Below are 15,220 nucleotides of genomic sequence, written 5' to 3'. Positions count from 1 at the left end.
TTAGTGTGACACCGGCCTAAGAAAAACAAAACCCCCCAGGCGTTTTTAAGTAAAAGCGCCACCTTGTGCAGCACTAATGCTGCATTCTGTCAAGGTGGCTCTTTTATTTCGTGTCCCTTCCACCGCATAAATAAGCGTTTTTAAAATTTGTCTGACATACCAGAAGTTGGTCCGGGTGGCAGGTCTTTCCCCCTCGGACACAGACGCCTCATCACATCCATCAGTCATTGTTTCCTTCAGTCTTGGCTCCGCCTCCTCAGTGTTCATTTCAATTCCTGGCACCTGCGCTGTAATATCTTTTCTTGGGCATGCGCAGTTAGCGCTGCCTGTCCTCTGACATCACATGATGTCTGAGCTATCATGCCTGCGTGGACGCACGGCCAGAGATCCCACCCCGCAGTCTCTTCTGATTTATTCACACTGCAGGGGCTGGGAATCTTGGGCATGCGCAATAGTTCTCTGCGGCTCTTTCCTACTGTGAAGCGTCATAGGAGGAATTCATCAATTAAGGATGAGCTGACAATGCCCAAGAAAAGATATTACAGCGCAGGCCCAAGGAATTGAAATTAACGCTGAGGAGGCCGAGCCAAGACTGAAGGAAACAATGACTGATGGATGTGAGGTGTCTGTGTCCGAGGGGGAAAGACCTGCCCCCCCCGTACAAACTTCTGGTATGTCAGACAAATTTTAAAAACGCTTCTTTATGCGGTGGAAGGGACGCCAAGTAAAAGAGCCACCTTGACCAAATGCAGCATTAGTGCTGCACAAGGTGGCTCTTTTACTTAAAAACGCCTGGGGGGGTGACAGGTTCCTTGGTAGTTGTTCAATAGTACATTTCATCATCAAAAATACAAATTGCCTAATAATTGTGCACACAGTGTACTTTCTGTTAACATGTCCATCATATGTAACATAGTGCCTAAATAATATAATCAGATAAACTTATTTCTCTATGGTCCTGTATGATGAACAACAACTGACTAATAAATGCAGTGTTACCGTTTGCAGATGCCCCTTCATAGTTTTATGCACCAAGAATAAGTTCGGGGATGTGGGTTCTGATTTCCCAAGTCTTCGGAGCCCTTCAATCGTCATAAGATACCACCCATGTGATACAACCCTAAGCCAGGACCTGCTTCCTATGTCAATGTTTAGAATATTTGGCATCATTGCAATTGCAAAAGTGCAATCTATCAAAATATAAAAGAAATTTATCCGATTGGTAAATGTCATAACAAGAAAGGAAATTGAAACTCCAGAATTATGCTTTTTTTGGCCACCGCAACGTTGCAATAAAATGCAATAAGATGCGATTAAAACATCACATCTACACCAAAATGGTGGCAGAAAAAATGTTTGCTCAGGGTGCAAAAAATAAGCCCTCACACAGCCCTAGATCCCGAAAAGTGAAAACATTATTGGTCTCGGAAAATGGCGACACAAGCAAATTTTTTTTACAAATTTCAGATTTTTTTTTCACCACTTAAATAAAAAAAAGATACATATTTTGTATCTGTGTACTTGTACCGACCTGGAGAATCATATTGCTAGGTCAGTTTTACTGTATGGTGAGCAAATGAACCTACCCCAACCGCCTAAAAAAAATGTGAAATTTCACTTTTTTTTTTGCAATTTCAAAACTGTTGGAAATTTTTTTCCTGCTTTTAGTACATCACATCATAAAATGACATCATTCAAAAGTTCACCTCCTCCTGCAAAAAGCAAGCCCTGATATGGTTGTATGAGCATAAAAATATAAAAAAAAGTTATGGCTCTTGGAAGAAGGGAAAGAGAAAATGAAAACAAAAAACGGGAAATTGCTGGGGGTGGTGGTGTAGGGGTTAACCCCTTAACGACCAGGGGTATTTTTGGTTTTGCATTTTAATTTTTCCCTCCCCTTCTTTCCAGAGCCATAACTTTTTTATTTTTCCATCAATATGGCCATGTGAGGGCTTGTTTTTTGCAGGAAGAGTTGTACTTTTGAACGACACCATTGGTTTTACCATGTCATGTACTACATAATGGGAAAAAATTCCAAATGCGGTGAAATTGCAAAAAAATTGCAATCCCACACTTGTTTTTTGCTTGGCTTTTTTTGCTAGGTTCTCTAAATGCTAAAAGTGACCTCCCATTATGATTCTCCAGGCATTAAGAGTTCATAGACACCAAACATGTCTAGATTCTTTTTTATCTAAGTGGTGAAAAAAAAATTCCAACGTTTGTTAAAAAAAAAAAGCGCCGTTTTCCGAGACCCGTAGTGTTTCCATTTTTTGAGATCTGGGGTTGGGTGAGGGCTTATTTTTTGTGGGCCGAGCTGATGTTTTTAATGATGCAAACTTTGTGCAGATACAATCTTTTGCTCGCCTGTTATTGCATTTTAGTTCAATGTCACAGCGACCAAAAAAAACGTAATTCTGGCTATGCCCGTCATTGAACGTTAAGGGGTTAAAGAAGAACAGAATCTCTTTAAGATCAACAGGAGCTCACGACACATGCTAAAGTTACATTCAGTGTTTTTCAGGATGGTGCAATAGTTTGACAAATGACAAAAACGTAATGTTTACAACTGTGTGCCATTTGGTAGCCAGCAATAATGCATCAGTATTAGTGATGAGCGAACATGCGCGGGTAAGGTGTGCTAACCGAGTGACTTCGGCGCGCTTGAATAATATGTTCGAGTCCCTGCGGCTGCATGTCTCACGGCTGTTCGACTTCTGCATTACATGCATTACATGCAGGGATTGCCTGTTTCTTTGGCAATGCAGCAGCGGGGAGACATGCAGCAGCGGGGAGACATGCAGCAGCGGGAACTCGAACATATTTTTTGAGCATGTTGAAGACACTCCGTTAGCACCCGAGCATGCTCAGATAACACCTTATCCCATCACATTCATTCTCACTAATCAGTGCATAATAATCTAAGGGAGGACGGGGTTTAATATCAATTTAAAATTGCTCTCAATCAGGATCATTTTATGCCATACTAAAAATGAGAGAGAATCTTCAGAGTTTTGGCATGTTGAAGATATGGTTGCTTATATACAGTTCATTGGACCCACTTTCCAGTAGTATGAAGTTCTTCAAACAGCTGTGCCAATTGCAATTATTCCTCATGCCCTCCATGGCTATACACTGATCAGCCAGAACCATAAAACCACTAATGGGTGAATTACCACCTTTGAGTATATCATTATCGCATACATAAATTACCTTTATTTATTCGTCCCATCACTGTGAATTCAAAGAAGCGGCTGTTGTCTTTAGTGGCGTAAAGCCCAAACAAGGTGGCTGTAGATTTCGGCTGCAGCTTAAACGTTGAAAGTATATACACTTCATTCATGGAGGGGTTGTTGAGCGTCTGCTGAAGGTAATGTGTGATCTGTCTCTGGACTGAAGGCGACAGGAGATCAAGGGCTGCAATAGCAAAGCAAATAAATCAAAATCCAAGAAATCTAAAAAATTAAATCAAATTAGTCAATCAATCCATTCTCCAATCAAAGAATATATATTTAATGGGTTTCCCATCATCCATTATTATGCTAACTTCATAACATTCGCAACAAGTCCTGTTTATGACCTACGAGATAGCAAACCGTAAGTAAAGCGTATTTCCATTTTATGTACATAATGCTTAAAGTAGTATTCCCACTTCATGCACAAGATGTGCCATAAAGATCTTATAGATGGGGGTCCCACCTCTGACATAAGGAAGAAGAATATTGGCTAAACATCAATTAAACTCTGCACAATTTCTATAAAAAAAAATTAAAGTGATCTAGGCTGGTTGTGTTGGCATTTACTAGTTGTGCTCATGTTTTTTTTTAAGAGGCAACCAAAACCTTACACTAAGGTTTATGGTTGGGGGTTATAGGCTTAGTTCACGTTGACATCCTGCTTTCATTTTACAAAATTCACATAAAAAGTGACAGATCTATTATGAAAAATTGCTGAAACCTTAATGGAAAAGAATAAAGCTTCATACACATATATGGGGTTCTGATCTTGAGGGCATCTAGAGATAAAGCAGAAAATGTCAGGTCAGTCCAAGTAAAACGCATCTGCAGAATGTGATATATCCATTAATCCATAAGATGGCCAATATCACTGGCATTATGTATAGAAGCGTGTCTGCACATTTTGCTACATAGAAAACGTCTTGCGTGGCATTAGACAAGGGAAGCTTATTAAAATACTGACTGGGCAATGGAAAGTATGCACGAGTCCATTCTTAGAACCAGAAGAATAAAAACAGATGTTGGCACAGTCCAGATAGACTGCTATTATCATCATAGGTTTTACAGAACAGCCTATTGTGCACCGGGACCATAAATATCACCGAGGTATGCCAACGTAACGCTAGTGAGAGAACACTCATCTCTAAGACAAGTGCAGACGCTCAGCGTTCTGTATACATACAGTATACGCGGCCCAGGTACATCGTCATTGAGAAGATTTTCCTACTGATAATGTATAATTCTTGGCAGTACATCCAGGTCACAAACAGCTTTTAGTATTTAATTTATTCTACTGTTCTACACTGAACTTAACACACATAGAGATTACATCAGTCTGTCTATTCACAAAATAAAACTGACTAGCACCTTCTAACAGAATAACGCAAGTGTGAACAGGTGCAACCTGCCATGGCTGCATGATATACAAAAATAAGAATACAGCATCCTCTGTAAGTGCTAAGATGTATACCAACATTGAATATATAAAATAAGAACTGTATTACTACTATATAGAATATACTTATAAAATGAAGGTACTTAGTTCATAAATAGAACAGTTCATGATAAAGTATAATGTATATTTGCAGCTAAATAAAAGATTTAATGCTTCAGAGTTTGCCAAGAAATTGAAGTAATTTTTCTAAATATTACCAAATGGTTTATTAAATGTTCTTAATAAAATATAGCTAGCCATATACCATCATCAATGGTAACTGAAAACCTGAAACTAGAACTCTATTAGCCAAATAACATGCGCCATAGTCTGGAAGTGTGGCGCCCCTGAGGGTTCAGTCACCACAGAGGTACTGCACCTCATCATGAGGTGTAGTATCCCACTCTTCAGGTAAGATGGAAACACCTGACCAGACTCCAGTACCAGCACCCAGCACGGACACCTTAGAACAGCAGAGCACCCTTTATGGCAGCTGCTTTGGTTCATGAAGGAAGCTGGGAGGCGGGTGGAGCTTAGATTGCACTAAGAGGGGAAAGCTGACAGGAAGTTAGGTCAGTCCCCTAGAGGGGGAAGCGGAGAGAGGACGTAGATGCAGCAGCCTCCTGTGAGCTGGAGCTGCTGGCAAGGAAAGAGAAAGAGAGAAAGATCAGTTCTTCAGAAGAAAGATAGAAAAGGACGGAACGTGAGGAGGAGAGAACTGGGATCGGAGCTAGAGCAGAGCCCTTTCCTAAGTGTAATGGGCCAAAGGCCGGGCGCCGGTATCCGAGGCTGTGTGTGATACTAATGATCCTACAGCAGAAACCGGAGGAATAGAAGTTGAGACCACTTTATTCCCTCTTAAGACTCGACGACACAGCAGCAATGTGTGTGAGCCGGGACATGATAGAAAAGAGTCCCCGAAGCAGGCTACCGCTGCCTGTCATGCGAATGGAGTTCTGAGTAACAGCAAGAAAGAGGAACTTGAGTGTAATTCATAACTACAAGTACTTCAGATTAGCGCTAGTAAGGAGACGTTCGGAAAAGGCACATTTGGAAGGGAGTGCTGGAAGGGTGTATTCCATCTGCCTGGGAGTTGGCTGAGCCCCTGACCTGGAGGACAGAGCACTGAAGTGGGCACTTGTGTATGCCAGAAACGTGAGTAAAGCATTGGAACTGCATTCAGCTGTGTCATTGCCTTCTTCCTGCGTCAACCTACTCAGCACTGCTACATCTCTGTGCCTAACACTACACCATCTACCTCAACACCTATTACTACTGCCCTGGGACTACAGCTCTGCCTGTGGCGAGCTATTACACCTCTGCTGCATCCCACCATGTGTCCCAGAGGATCTGCACTGCAGCGCTGGTCACCTCTGACCAGATACCACAGGTGGCGTCACAAACTCTTATCTTCATCATTCCCTGTAAATAATCCCTTTTCATTGGATGCCCAGGGCCACGGACCGGGTCACCGCCGCTGTGACACTGCCCCTTTAAGGAATCGGCCTGGTACCGAGTAAGTGAACTCTGCTTACCCTGGGGGTGCTCCAGAAGCTGTTGTTGTTCTTGCTGGTGGTGATTTTGTACTTAGTCAAGTGTCAATTATCTCCATTAGGCTGCGTTCACACGTCACTTTTTTTTGCGTTTTTGCAGCGGTTTTTACAGTGCGATTTTGCCGCAAAAAAACAGCATCCCATGCAATCCTATGGGATTCCGCAATGCTGTGCTAATGCTGTGGATTTTCCCGTGGCGGAATTGCTTCGCGGTAAAATACTCAGCATGCTCATTAATTTGCAGAATCGCGGTGATCCCGCACCCATAGGATTGCATCATTCTGCTTACTTTCAGCATGTGGCTGTGCACACCATGCGAAAAGTAAGCAGAAAATTTGCGGATGGTACCCACGGTCCGGAGGAGAGGAGATTGTCCTCCGGGCTCTGGGTACCATACCATATCCCTGTAAAAAATAGAATTAAAATAAAAAAATCGGGTTATATTCACCTTCCGATGTTCTGTGCAGCGTCCCCAGGCTTCAGCGATACACACGGCAGCTCCCGTTCCTAGTAATGCATTGCGATGCCTTTGCTGACGTCGCGTCTCGCGATCATGTCGCGATGTCAAAGGTCATTGCCGCAATGCATCACTGGGAACGGACCTGTCGGAGCATCGCGGAGGCCTGGGGACGCTGCGCGGGACGCCGGAAGGTGAATATTACCCAATTTTTTATTTTTTTAATTATTTTTAACATTAGATCTTTTACTATTGATGCCGCATTGGCGGCCTCAATAGTAAAAAGTTGGTCACACTCGTCAAACACTATGTTTGACGAGTGTGACCAACCTGACAATCAATTTCCAAGCGATGCTACAGATCGCTTGGAAAACGCTAGCATTCTGCAAGCTAATTACGCTTGCAAAACGCTAGTTTTTCCGTGGGAAAATTGTGGGAATTTAATATGAGATTTTCCTGCGGAATGGAATTCCGGAATTCTCGCTGTAATTTCCGCAAGAGTTCCGCTACGTGTGAACCCAGCCTTATAAAAACAAGCAATAGGGCCTGGTTTCTCCTATTGTTATTCACTCTATGCCCCAATAGATAGAAATCAAGATATTTGTAGTAACATTTTGTGACACCAGAACAAATTCTAGACATAACACCCACCCATAAGAACATTATCATCACTTGCTGGCACCTATGGCTGTGAGCCATTCACATCTATAATTACACTATGTTCTTCGCCAAAATAGATGTAATATCCTGGCAGTAAAATGCTCAGCATTGGTCATTCTGTGAAATCCTTGAAATGTTAATATATTTTAAAAGTCATAAATAAACAGGAAAATCCAGATTCCAGGGCTCTCATTCTGCATAGGGAACATCAGGGGCAGATACTATCTATATATGTAGGTCCCATCTGTAAAAAGCTTTAATAGTTAGTAGCTGTGGCACATTCATGTAGCCAAGCCTGCAAAATTACACTAACATGGGTTGTCTGATTTGGCTGCTACTGTCACCTATTTACTTGAATGGGATAGAGCTGCAGTGCCATTCACAGCCACTACACAAAATATGGAGCTGTGCCAGTTCTGGGAGCCCCTATTGTGAGCCAATCAATGGCAGTGTCGGGTCAGACCACAACTTATCCTAAAAATAGGTCACCAATACAAGTCACAGAAAACCTTCTCAGCAAATCTCCCTAGTAATGTGTCTGGGGGTGTAAAACAGCAAAACTAAGCAGACTTGTTGTTTTGGAATCTGAAAAAGGTGGAAAAGGACAAAATGGTTCAAAAGATAGAAGGAATAAGGCAAAGAGGAAGACCAGCAACCCGATTGCTTGATACAATCAAAATAACGGCGGAGAAGACCCCGGTGGACCTAGCTAGGCTTGCACAAGATTGATCTTCCTACAGATTGTCCATCCAACAAGTCACCATGGTTCGAGATCAAGCCAACGGCCGTTAAATAAATACTGTGAAGTCTAACAATAGCTGTAATGTCAGTCAGATTTCTTGTCATCTAGTTTATAAAAATCTTAACTTGAACTGAGAAATAAAAGTGAAAATAAAAGCTTATTACGATTTTATGACTTTTTTGGGTAAAGAAATGTCATTAACCATTCAATAAGGACATGTTCCTTTACAATGTGTAAATGCGGTGCGTGAATAATCTGAGCGATTTCAATAATCCAGATCTATTCCTTAGTGATCGTACTGGAAAACTCAATTATTTCAAAGTGAAAAGTTTTCACATGATTAAAAAGATATTTATTTCCTATCCTTGAAATGATTTCCGTTTGCCAGGCACCAGCTTGGTCTGATATCCCAATTTATTTTATAATGTCATTGGGGGGTAAATCCTTGGTCGAAGCATTATCCTACAGTGTTGATCCAGAGAAAGCCTATCCTATGAAGCAGAAATACTTTTTTTTGTAATTGTAAGCATTATAAATCCAAGTATGACAATCAGAATATATGCAGGGATCAATGACCCATCCAATGGCCCTTATCATACTACTGCACTAATGAAAGGTATCTACACCCAATTTAAACTCTTAGAATGAATTCACAACTTCCTCTGGCAGAAAATTCCATAGTTTATCTGTTCTTATGTATGATGATATATAAACTTTCCTACCTAAAGATAAAGAGGATGCCCCTTGTTATAGTTACAGTCCAGGGAACAAAAAGATCAATAGATCAAATAGTTACTAGAAGACCCCGATCCATCCGATCTCTTAGATTTTTAATTAAACACACTTTTGATCCATTTTAACAACACTTTGCTCAACCGTTTACCAACTTCAGTTCAGCAATGACTTTGCCGTAGACTGGTGCCCAAGTACATAATATTCCATACGTGTTCTGGCAAGTTATTTTCAGGGTCCTTATTATGGGCATTCATGCCTCTCGCCTATGCCTGATGACGAGACCTGAGTTGCCATTTGTCAGTTAGCCATTAAAAGCGATCAACCACTGAGCAATCTCAAATTTTAATATTTTGCCACGTTTGATACACCTGATGATCTTACTTGCCCTGGCAGCAGCTGCCTGACACTGGCTGCTTAACTTATGTGTCCATGGAGACATGTAATATCTCTAAAGAACATAACCTTATGTTTACAACTATAAAACCTCATTTGCAAGTTTTCTGCCCAAGCCTCCAACTAATCCAAACCCACCTGTAACAGAATTCTGTAATTTTCTATGTGATGATTATTATTATTTTTATCGCTAAAGATATATGAAAAAGACGTAAATACTTGGCCACAATGAGAAAAGCATTACAATTTCCTTTTCCAACAAATACATATAGGGAAGAGTAAATACAGAGAAATATATTTCCTATAGAAAATTGCTTATATCTAGTGAAATATTGTGCATTTACAGAGCCCCACATGTATAAGGAACTAGATATTATTATTGAGCATTTACGATTAATAATGATCTTTAAAATTGGAAGTGATTAATAGTTTTTCTACTATTGGCACTGTAATTTTAATTGCATGTGACTATCCAAACTAAATTAATCATAACTAAAAAGTTAATAAAAATACATGCATGCAATATTTCTTTATGGAATCATATAGAATTTGCCATTTGCAGAATATGTGTAACATTATATAATATATATATATATTTTTTTTTTTCTTTTTCGGAGAGGTATATATAAAGAGGTTACCTTGATAATTTGTCTGCCCTTGGCATCCCCAGTATAATCCCAGCAGCACCTGCCATACAAGCAGCAAGATTTTCCTTTTTGGCATTTTCGTCTCTACTATGTGATGTTATCCTGGAACTTCAGAGTGCTCTGACTTCAGAGAGGCAGTGTTCAGCTCCTCAGCAGAGGGCAGGTCTTCAGAGAGCCCAGGAGCAGAGGAAGGACTTGATCTCCTCTATTAAACATGCATGGGAAGAGACTACAGCTGGCCAGCAGAACTCTTCTTGGGGACACTGAAGATCTGCTCTCACTCCTTCACTGTTTATTTGGCAGTCAAAAAAGAGGTGGGATCTTGGGGGGAAACGCCAGCTACACTTTAAATCCCAGGGTGTTTATTACCTCAGCCTTCAAAGAAAGTGTAGAAGTACTAGAAGGAGACAAAAAACACTTCATGCCTGGCACAGTGATGTTATACCAGGGAGTTAAGGTTTCATGCTGTAAAAACATTCACAATTCTATGAGGAGATCAGCCAATGAAAGGTATGTCAAATGGGTCAGTGTTCAGGATACCTTAATTTTCTAGCTCTGGGCCCCAATAGGAAATGACGTCCTTACTCTTGGGTCCCACCAGCTAACACACTAGGACCCTGGTGCAATTGTTATGTCAGCACCCTCTTTAGTTCCACCACTGTTTCAAATAGTATGTGTATGAATAACTCAAGAATTACTTGTTTTTGTAATTTTTGGATATAGATATATTGTAGTACAACTTAAGTTAACTTTTTTCAATTTCTTTCAATTTAACTTTTAATAAGTTTTACATGTGAAGATAAGGTCCTGGTAGATGGACATCTATTTAGTTTTACATTAACGTCCTTTGATTGAAGTTTGGTGGTTAGATATTGGAAGATGTCCAATCCAACAAGGGACACTATTGATATAGCAGTTTATATTAAAAACCAGAGTGGTGATGTTGGTAAACCATGTTTATCTAGTTGACCACATACATGTAAATTCTTCAAATTCTTAAATTCTTCAGTCTACAATCTTTTACTGCAGGCTTTTAATGGGAGGACACACCGATGTATAGTTAGGTCCAGAAATATTTAAACAGTGATACAAGTTTTGGCACTTTAGCTGTTCACCAAAACACATTCCAGATACAGTTATATAATCAATATGGGTTTTAAGTGCAGATTCTCAGCTTTAATTCGAGGGTATCCAGATCCTTATTGAATTAAGGGTTTAGGAATTACAGCTCTTTAATATGTAGCTGCCTTATTTAAAAGGAGCCAAAAGAAATTGGACAAATATCTCAAAAGTTCTTTATTGGGCTGCATGGGCTATTCCCTCATTATTCAATCATTAAGTAAGCATGTAAAAGGTCTGAAGCTGATTCCCAGGTGTGGCAATTGCAATTGGAAACTGTTGGTGGGAACCCACAACATATGGACAAAGGAGCTCTAAATGGAAAGGAAAATAAACCATCATTAGGCTGAAAAAAAGAAGAAATCCATCAGAGAAATAGCAGAAATGTATCAGAAGTGAATCCATCATAGAAGGAAATTAAGTTAGTCTGACATGACTTATTAGTTACAAACCCATGCTGACTCTGTTTAATCACTTCATTCTTATCCAGGTACTGACATACATATTGTTTAATAATTTGTTCAAAGATCTTTCCTGGTATAGAAGTCAGACTCACCGGCCTATAGTTGCCTGGGTCCACCTTCTTCCCCTTTTTGAAGATAGGAACAACATTTGCTCTTCTCCAGTCTTCTGGGACTTCTCCTGTTCTCCAAGAATTTTCAAAGATTATGGAGAGGGGTTTTAAAATTTCTTCTGCTATCTACTTCAGTACTCTGTGGTGTAATTCATCTGGACGTGGAGACTTGAATTCATTTAGGTTAGCTAAGTGTTTCCTCACTATCTTTCTGTTTATAGATATCATGGATTCTTCTATTCCCTTAATAGGACAGTGAAGAACAGTTGATGTTACATTTCCTTTCTGAGAGAAAACAGATGCAAAATAGGAATTTAAAAGTTCGGCCTTCTCAACATCCTGTCTTACCATTTCATCATTTTCATCCTGTAAAAATCCTATAGCATCTTTGACTTTTCTTTTACTTTTGACATATCCCCAAAATCCTTTATTATTGCTTTTGACATCTCTTGCAAGCCTCAAATCATTGTCAGCTTTAGATAATCTGATTTGTGTCCTGCAGGTTCTGCAGACAGCATTATATTCTTCTTTAGATATGACTCCCTCTTTCCATTTTATAAACATTTTTTTCTTCCTTTTTAGCATGTGCTTAAGTTCTGTGTTCATCCATCCTGGTTTCCTTAAATGCTTCCTATTCTTCCCTCTTTTCGGAATTGTTAACAATTGTGCTTTGAGAATTTCATTTTTCAAGATTTCCCATCCTTCCTGGACATTTTTGTCTTTAAGGATGTCCAACCATTGGATCCCTCCAATTCTCTTTCTGAATCCCTTAAAATCTGCCTTTCTGAAATCTAACCTTGACTCCTGAGTCTTCACAGCTCTTCCTCCTCTAGTTGTCCAAAATTCTAAAATAGCATGGTCGCTACCTCCTAGGGTCCCAGCCACTTTTACCTCCTCAACCATTTCCTCCCTGTTTATAAGGATTAGATCCAAGGTAGCAGTTCCCCTTGTTTTCTCCCCTACCTTTTGGAAGATAAAGTTGTCAGCAAGAGAGGATAAGAATTTTCTTCACCTGTTATTTTTGCCTGAGAGAGATTCCCAACAAATGCCTGGATAGTTGAAATCTCCCATGACAACTATGTCATATTTTTTGGAGAACTTGGCCATTTGATGCATAAAGAGTTCATCCATATCTTCAGCTTGCACAGGCGGCCTGTAGTAAATGACTGCAATAGTGTCCTTTCCATTGTTCTGTCCTTGTATTCTTACCCAGTTTCCACAGACCTCCCAGTCTCTGAAGCTTCAATCTCTGTGCAGATATACGCGTTTCTAACATACAATGCGACACCTCCTCCTCGTTTATCAAGTCTGTTTCTTGCAAATAAGTTGTATCCTTCTAGTCTTGTATTCCAATCATGTGTATCGTCCCACCAAGTTTCAGTGATTCCAATGACATCATATTTCTTTTCCTGTGTTAGTAGTTCCAATTCTCCTTGTTTGTTGCCCATTCTTTGTGCATTAGTATAGAAACATTTTAGTTTGTGATTGGTTTCTCTTTCTCCAATATTTGTATTAATTGGATTCTTTTGTCTTTGTTCTTCCTTTCCACTTCTAATAGCAGAGTTCTCAATAGCATTTGTCAGGTGTATGGCTTTTTCTGGTCTTTTGCTTCCCTTCCCTTGTTGTTCTAGTTTAAAGCTCTCATTACAAGTGTAGCAAGGCGACTTCCAAATACATGTTTTCCAGTCTTGATAGACTGTGATAAGCATTGTTAGTATAATATGCATAATGTGTAACAGTGTTATATGGAATGTATAGAGTAAAATAAGTAATGTGGTGTGTGGAGACACAGCATTGTATCTTAAATAACCAGATTACTATTGTTAGTAAGCCAGGAAGAATAGACTGTTATCTACATGTTGGCTTTTGAATTTAAGTGTTGATTTATGGTTGGTCAAGAAAACAGACTTTTGTTTATGTAAGCCAGGAATATTGACTTGTAAGCTGCAAGTGCATTGTAAGGAGGTTGACCGGACTGCGGATACCTGCATGCCGGGTCCGGAACTAAAAAGGCTGCATCCTCTGTTTTGGGGGGAAGCCTGAGAGAGGCGGACCTTCCCCTGCTGCAGGAGGGAAGGCGGGGAGAGACAGAGCTTCCTGCTCACCCACGAGAGTTGCAGCAGGGGGTTAAAAGGGAAAAGCGAGCCAAAAAAGTCAGTGTGGCGCCGGCGCAGACCAGTGCAGAGGACAGCGCAGAGAGCAGTGCACAGAGCAGAGAGCAGCGCATTCTGCTTCCCCCACCAGAAAGTACTGACCATATACTTGACAGACCCCTGCATACAGTGCAAGTGCCGTACCCGGCGTGATAGTGAGTACCGCACACACTCTGCCCAAGAGTGACTGCATACTTGACAGACCCCTGCATACAGGTCCACCTTTTGTGGACGACTGACTGTCAGCTCCCTGCTACCCTCCATGCTAGGAGGTGACCCTAGTGGAGGCAGAGACTGCACTGTGAGTGCGACACACAGAGAGGGAGAGAGACGGCTAGGACAGAGCCTTGCTACCAAGTACTTGTGTACACCGCGGAGCGAAGTCCCGTTCCGGCGGTTCCCCACACTAGGCTCAGTACCGTGCTATATACGTTTGAGCACGGGAAATTTTCCTGCCTCCCAGAGACTTCACCGAGACGTCCCGTGCCGCTGTTGTCGGTGCCACCGTTGGATCCCCACCTGTTACAGACCTCACCGAGACGTCACGTGCTGTTGTTGTCGGTGCCACCATTGGAACCCTGAGGAGCTGCACCCAAGAAGAGTACAGACTGATTAGTTTCACCTCTTTATTACTGAACTTTCGTTCATCCCTGACCTACCCTGCCACTCTCCCAGTTCTGCCCCATTCCTTATCATGACCCTACAATCCCTCACTGTGGAGTACATTCCCCTGTAAAAAAAACTGTTTAACCCTTGCTCTGCCTGCGTCCCGTTACTGCATCCCACGTTCCTGCTTGTTACCTTACAGCATCTCAGTTGTTTCATTTAAAATAAAAAAATAGTGGCCTGCAAAGCCCAAATCACAGAGATTCGGTCACTGTCCAAATATTTCTGGACCTAAATGTATACCCTCGATGGAAAGCTGCAATGTATCCCTCTGCACAGGCATATAGTTGTGTATGTCACTGATAGTTTTCCATTACATTGTTTCCATCTTTTATTTTTTTCCCAAATACTTTTTTAGGTAAATTACTGTAATTTTACTACACTATTCCATAGCACATAAAAAGTTATGCTGGGAAAATTGCCTATAGTATGCCAAAAGGGGTCTGCAGACACACCTGGAGTTTCCGAAGTGTATATGCTGAATGTAGAACCAAAAAAAGTGTGAATAAAAAAAAGATAACATATTTGGCACGGCCCATTGTGTAACTTCACAAAAGAATAAAATATCATAATATTTATCCTGTACAGGGAATGCCAAAATGGAAAAAAATCAAAGTGGCAACCATAATTGCTTTTTTTGGTCACTTTGCCTCTCAAAAAATGGAATGAAAAGAGATCAGAAAGTTGTGTGGACTTCATAATTTTACCAATAAAACCTACCATTCCTCTTGTATACAAAATCTATAGCTCCAGTAAGATGAGTAGGAAAAAAGCAAAAGTGAAGAGAGATCAACTGGCATTCTGCTGTCAATGGCCCCTCATAACCCTTGAGCCAGTGGAGTTTTTAGTTATG

General features: G+C 40.7%; 1 protein-coding gene across 1 annotated transcript in view; it reads right to left on the bottom strand.

Moving 5' to 3' along the window:
- Positions 1–10,099, bottom strand: part of THBS4 (thrombospondin 4) — a 75,606-nt gene extending 65,507 nt beyond the window's left edge. The window contains exons 1-2 of the mRNA XM_073584176.1: positions 9,847–10,099; positions 3,211–3,414 (exon numbers count right to left, since the gene is read on the bottom strand). Of these exons, the coding sequence (XP_073440277.1) occupies positions 3,211–3,414; positions 9,847–9,931 (289 nt within the window). The 5' untranslated portion in view covers positions 9,932–10,099. The remainder of the gene's footprint in view (positions 1–3,210; positions 3,415–9,846) is intronic.
- Positions 10,100–15,220: the final 5,121 nt, after the last annotated feature.

The sequence above is a fragment of the Dendrobates tinctorius genome, unplaced genomic scaffold (assembly GCF_039654945.1).
Source record: "Dendrobates tinctorius isolate UK_male_01 unplaced genomic scaffold, ASM3965494v1 ptg000083l, whole genome shotgun sequence".
NCBI classification, from domain to species: Eukaryota; Metazoa; Chordata; class Amphibia; order Anura; family Dendrobatidae; genus Dendrobates; species Dendrobates tinctorius.
This window is presented reverse-complemented; position numbering and strand designations above follow the sequence as displayed.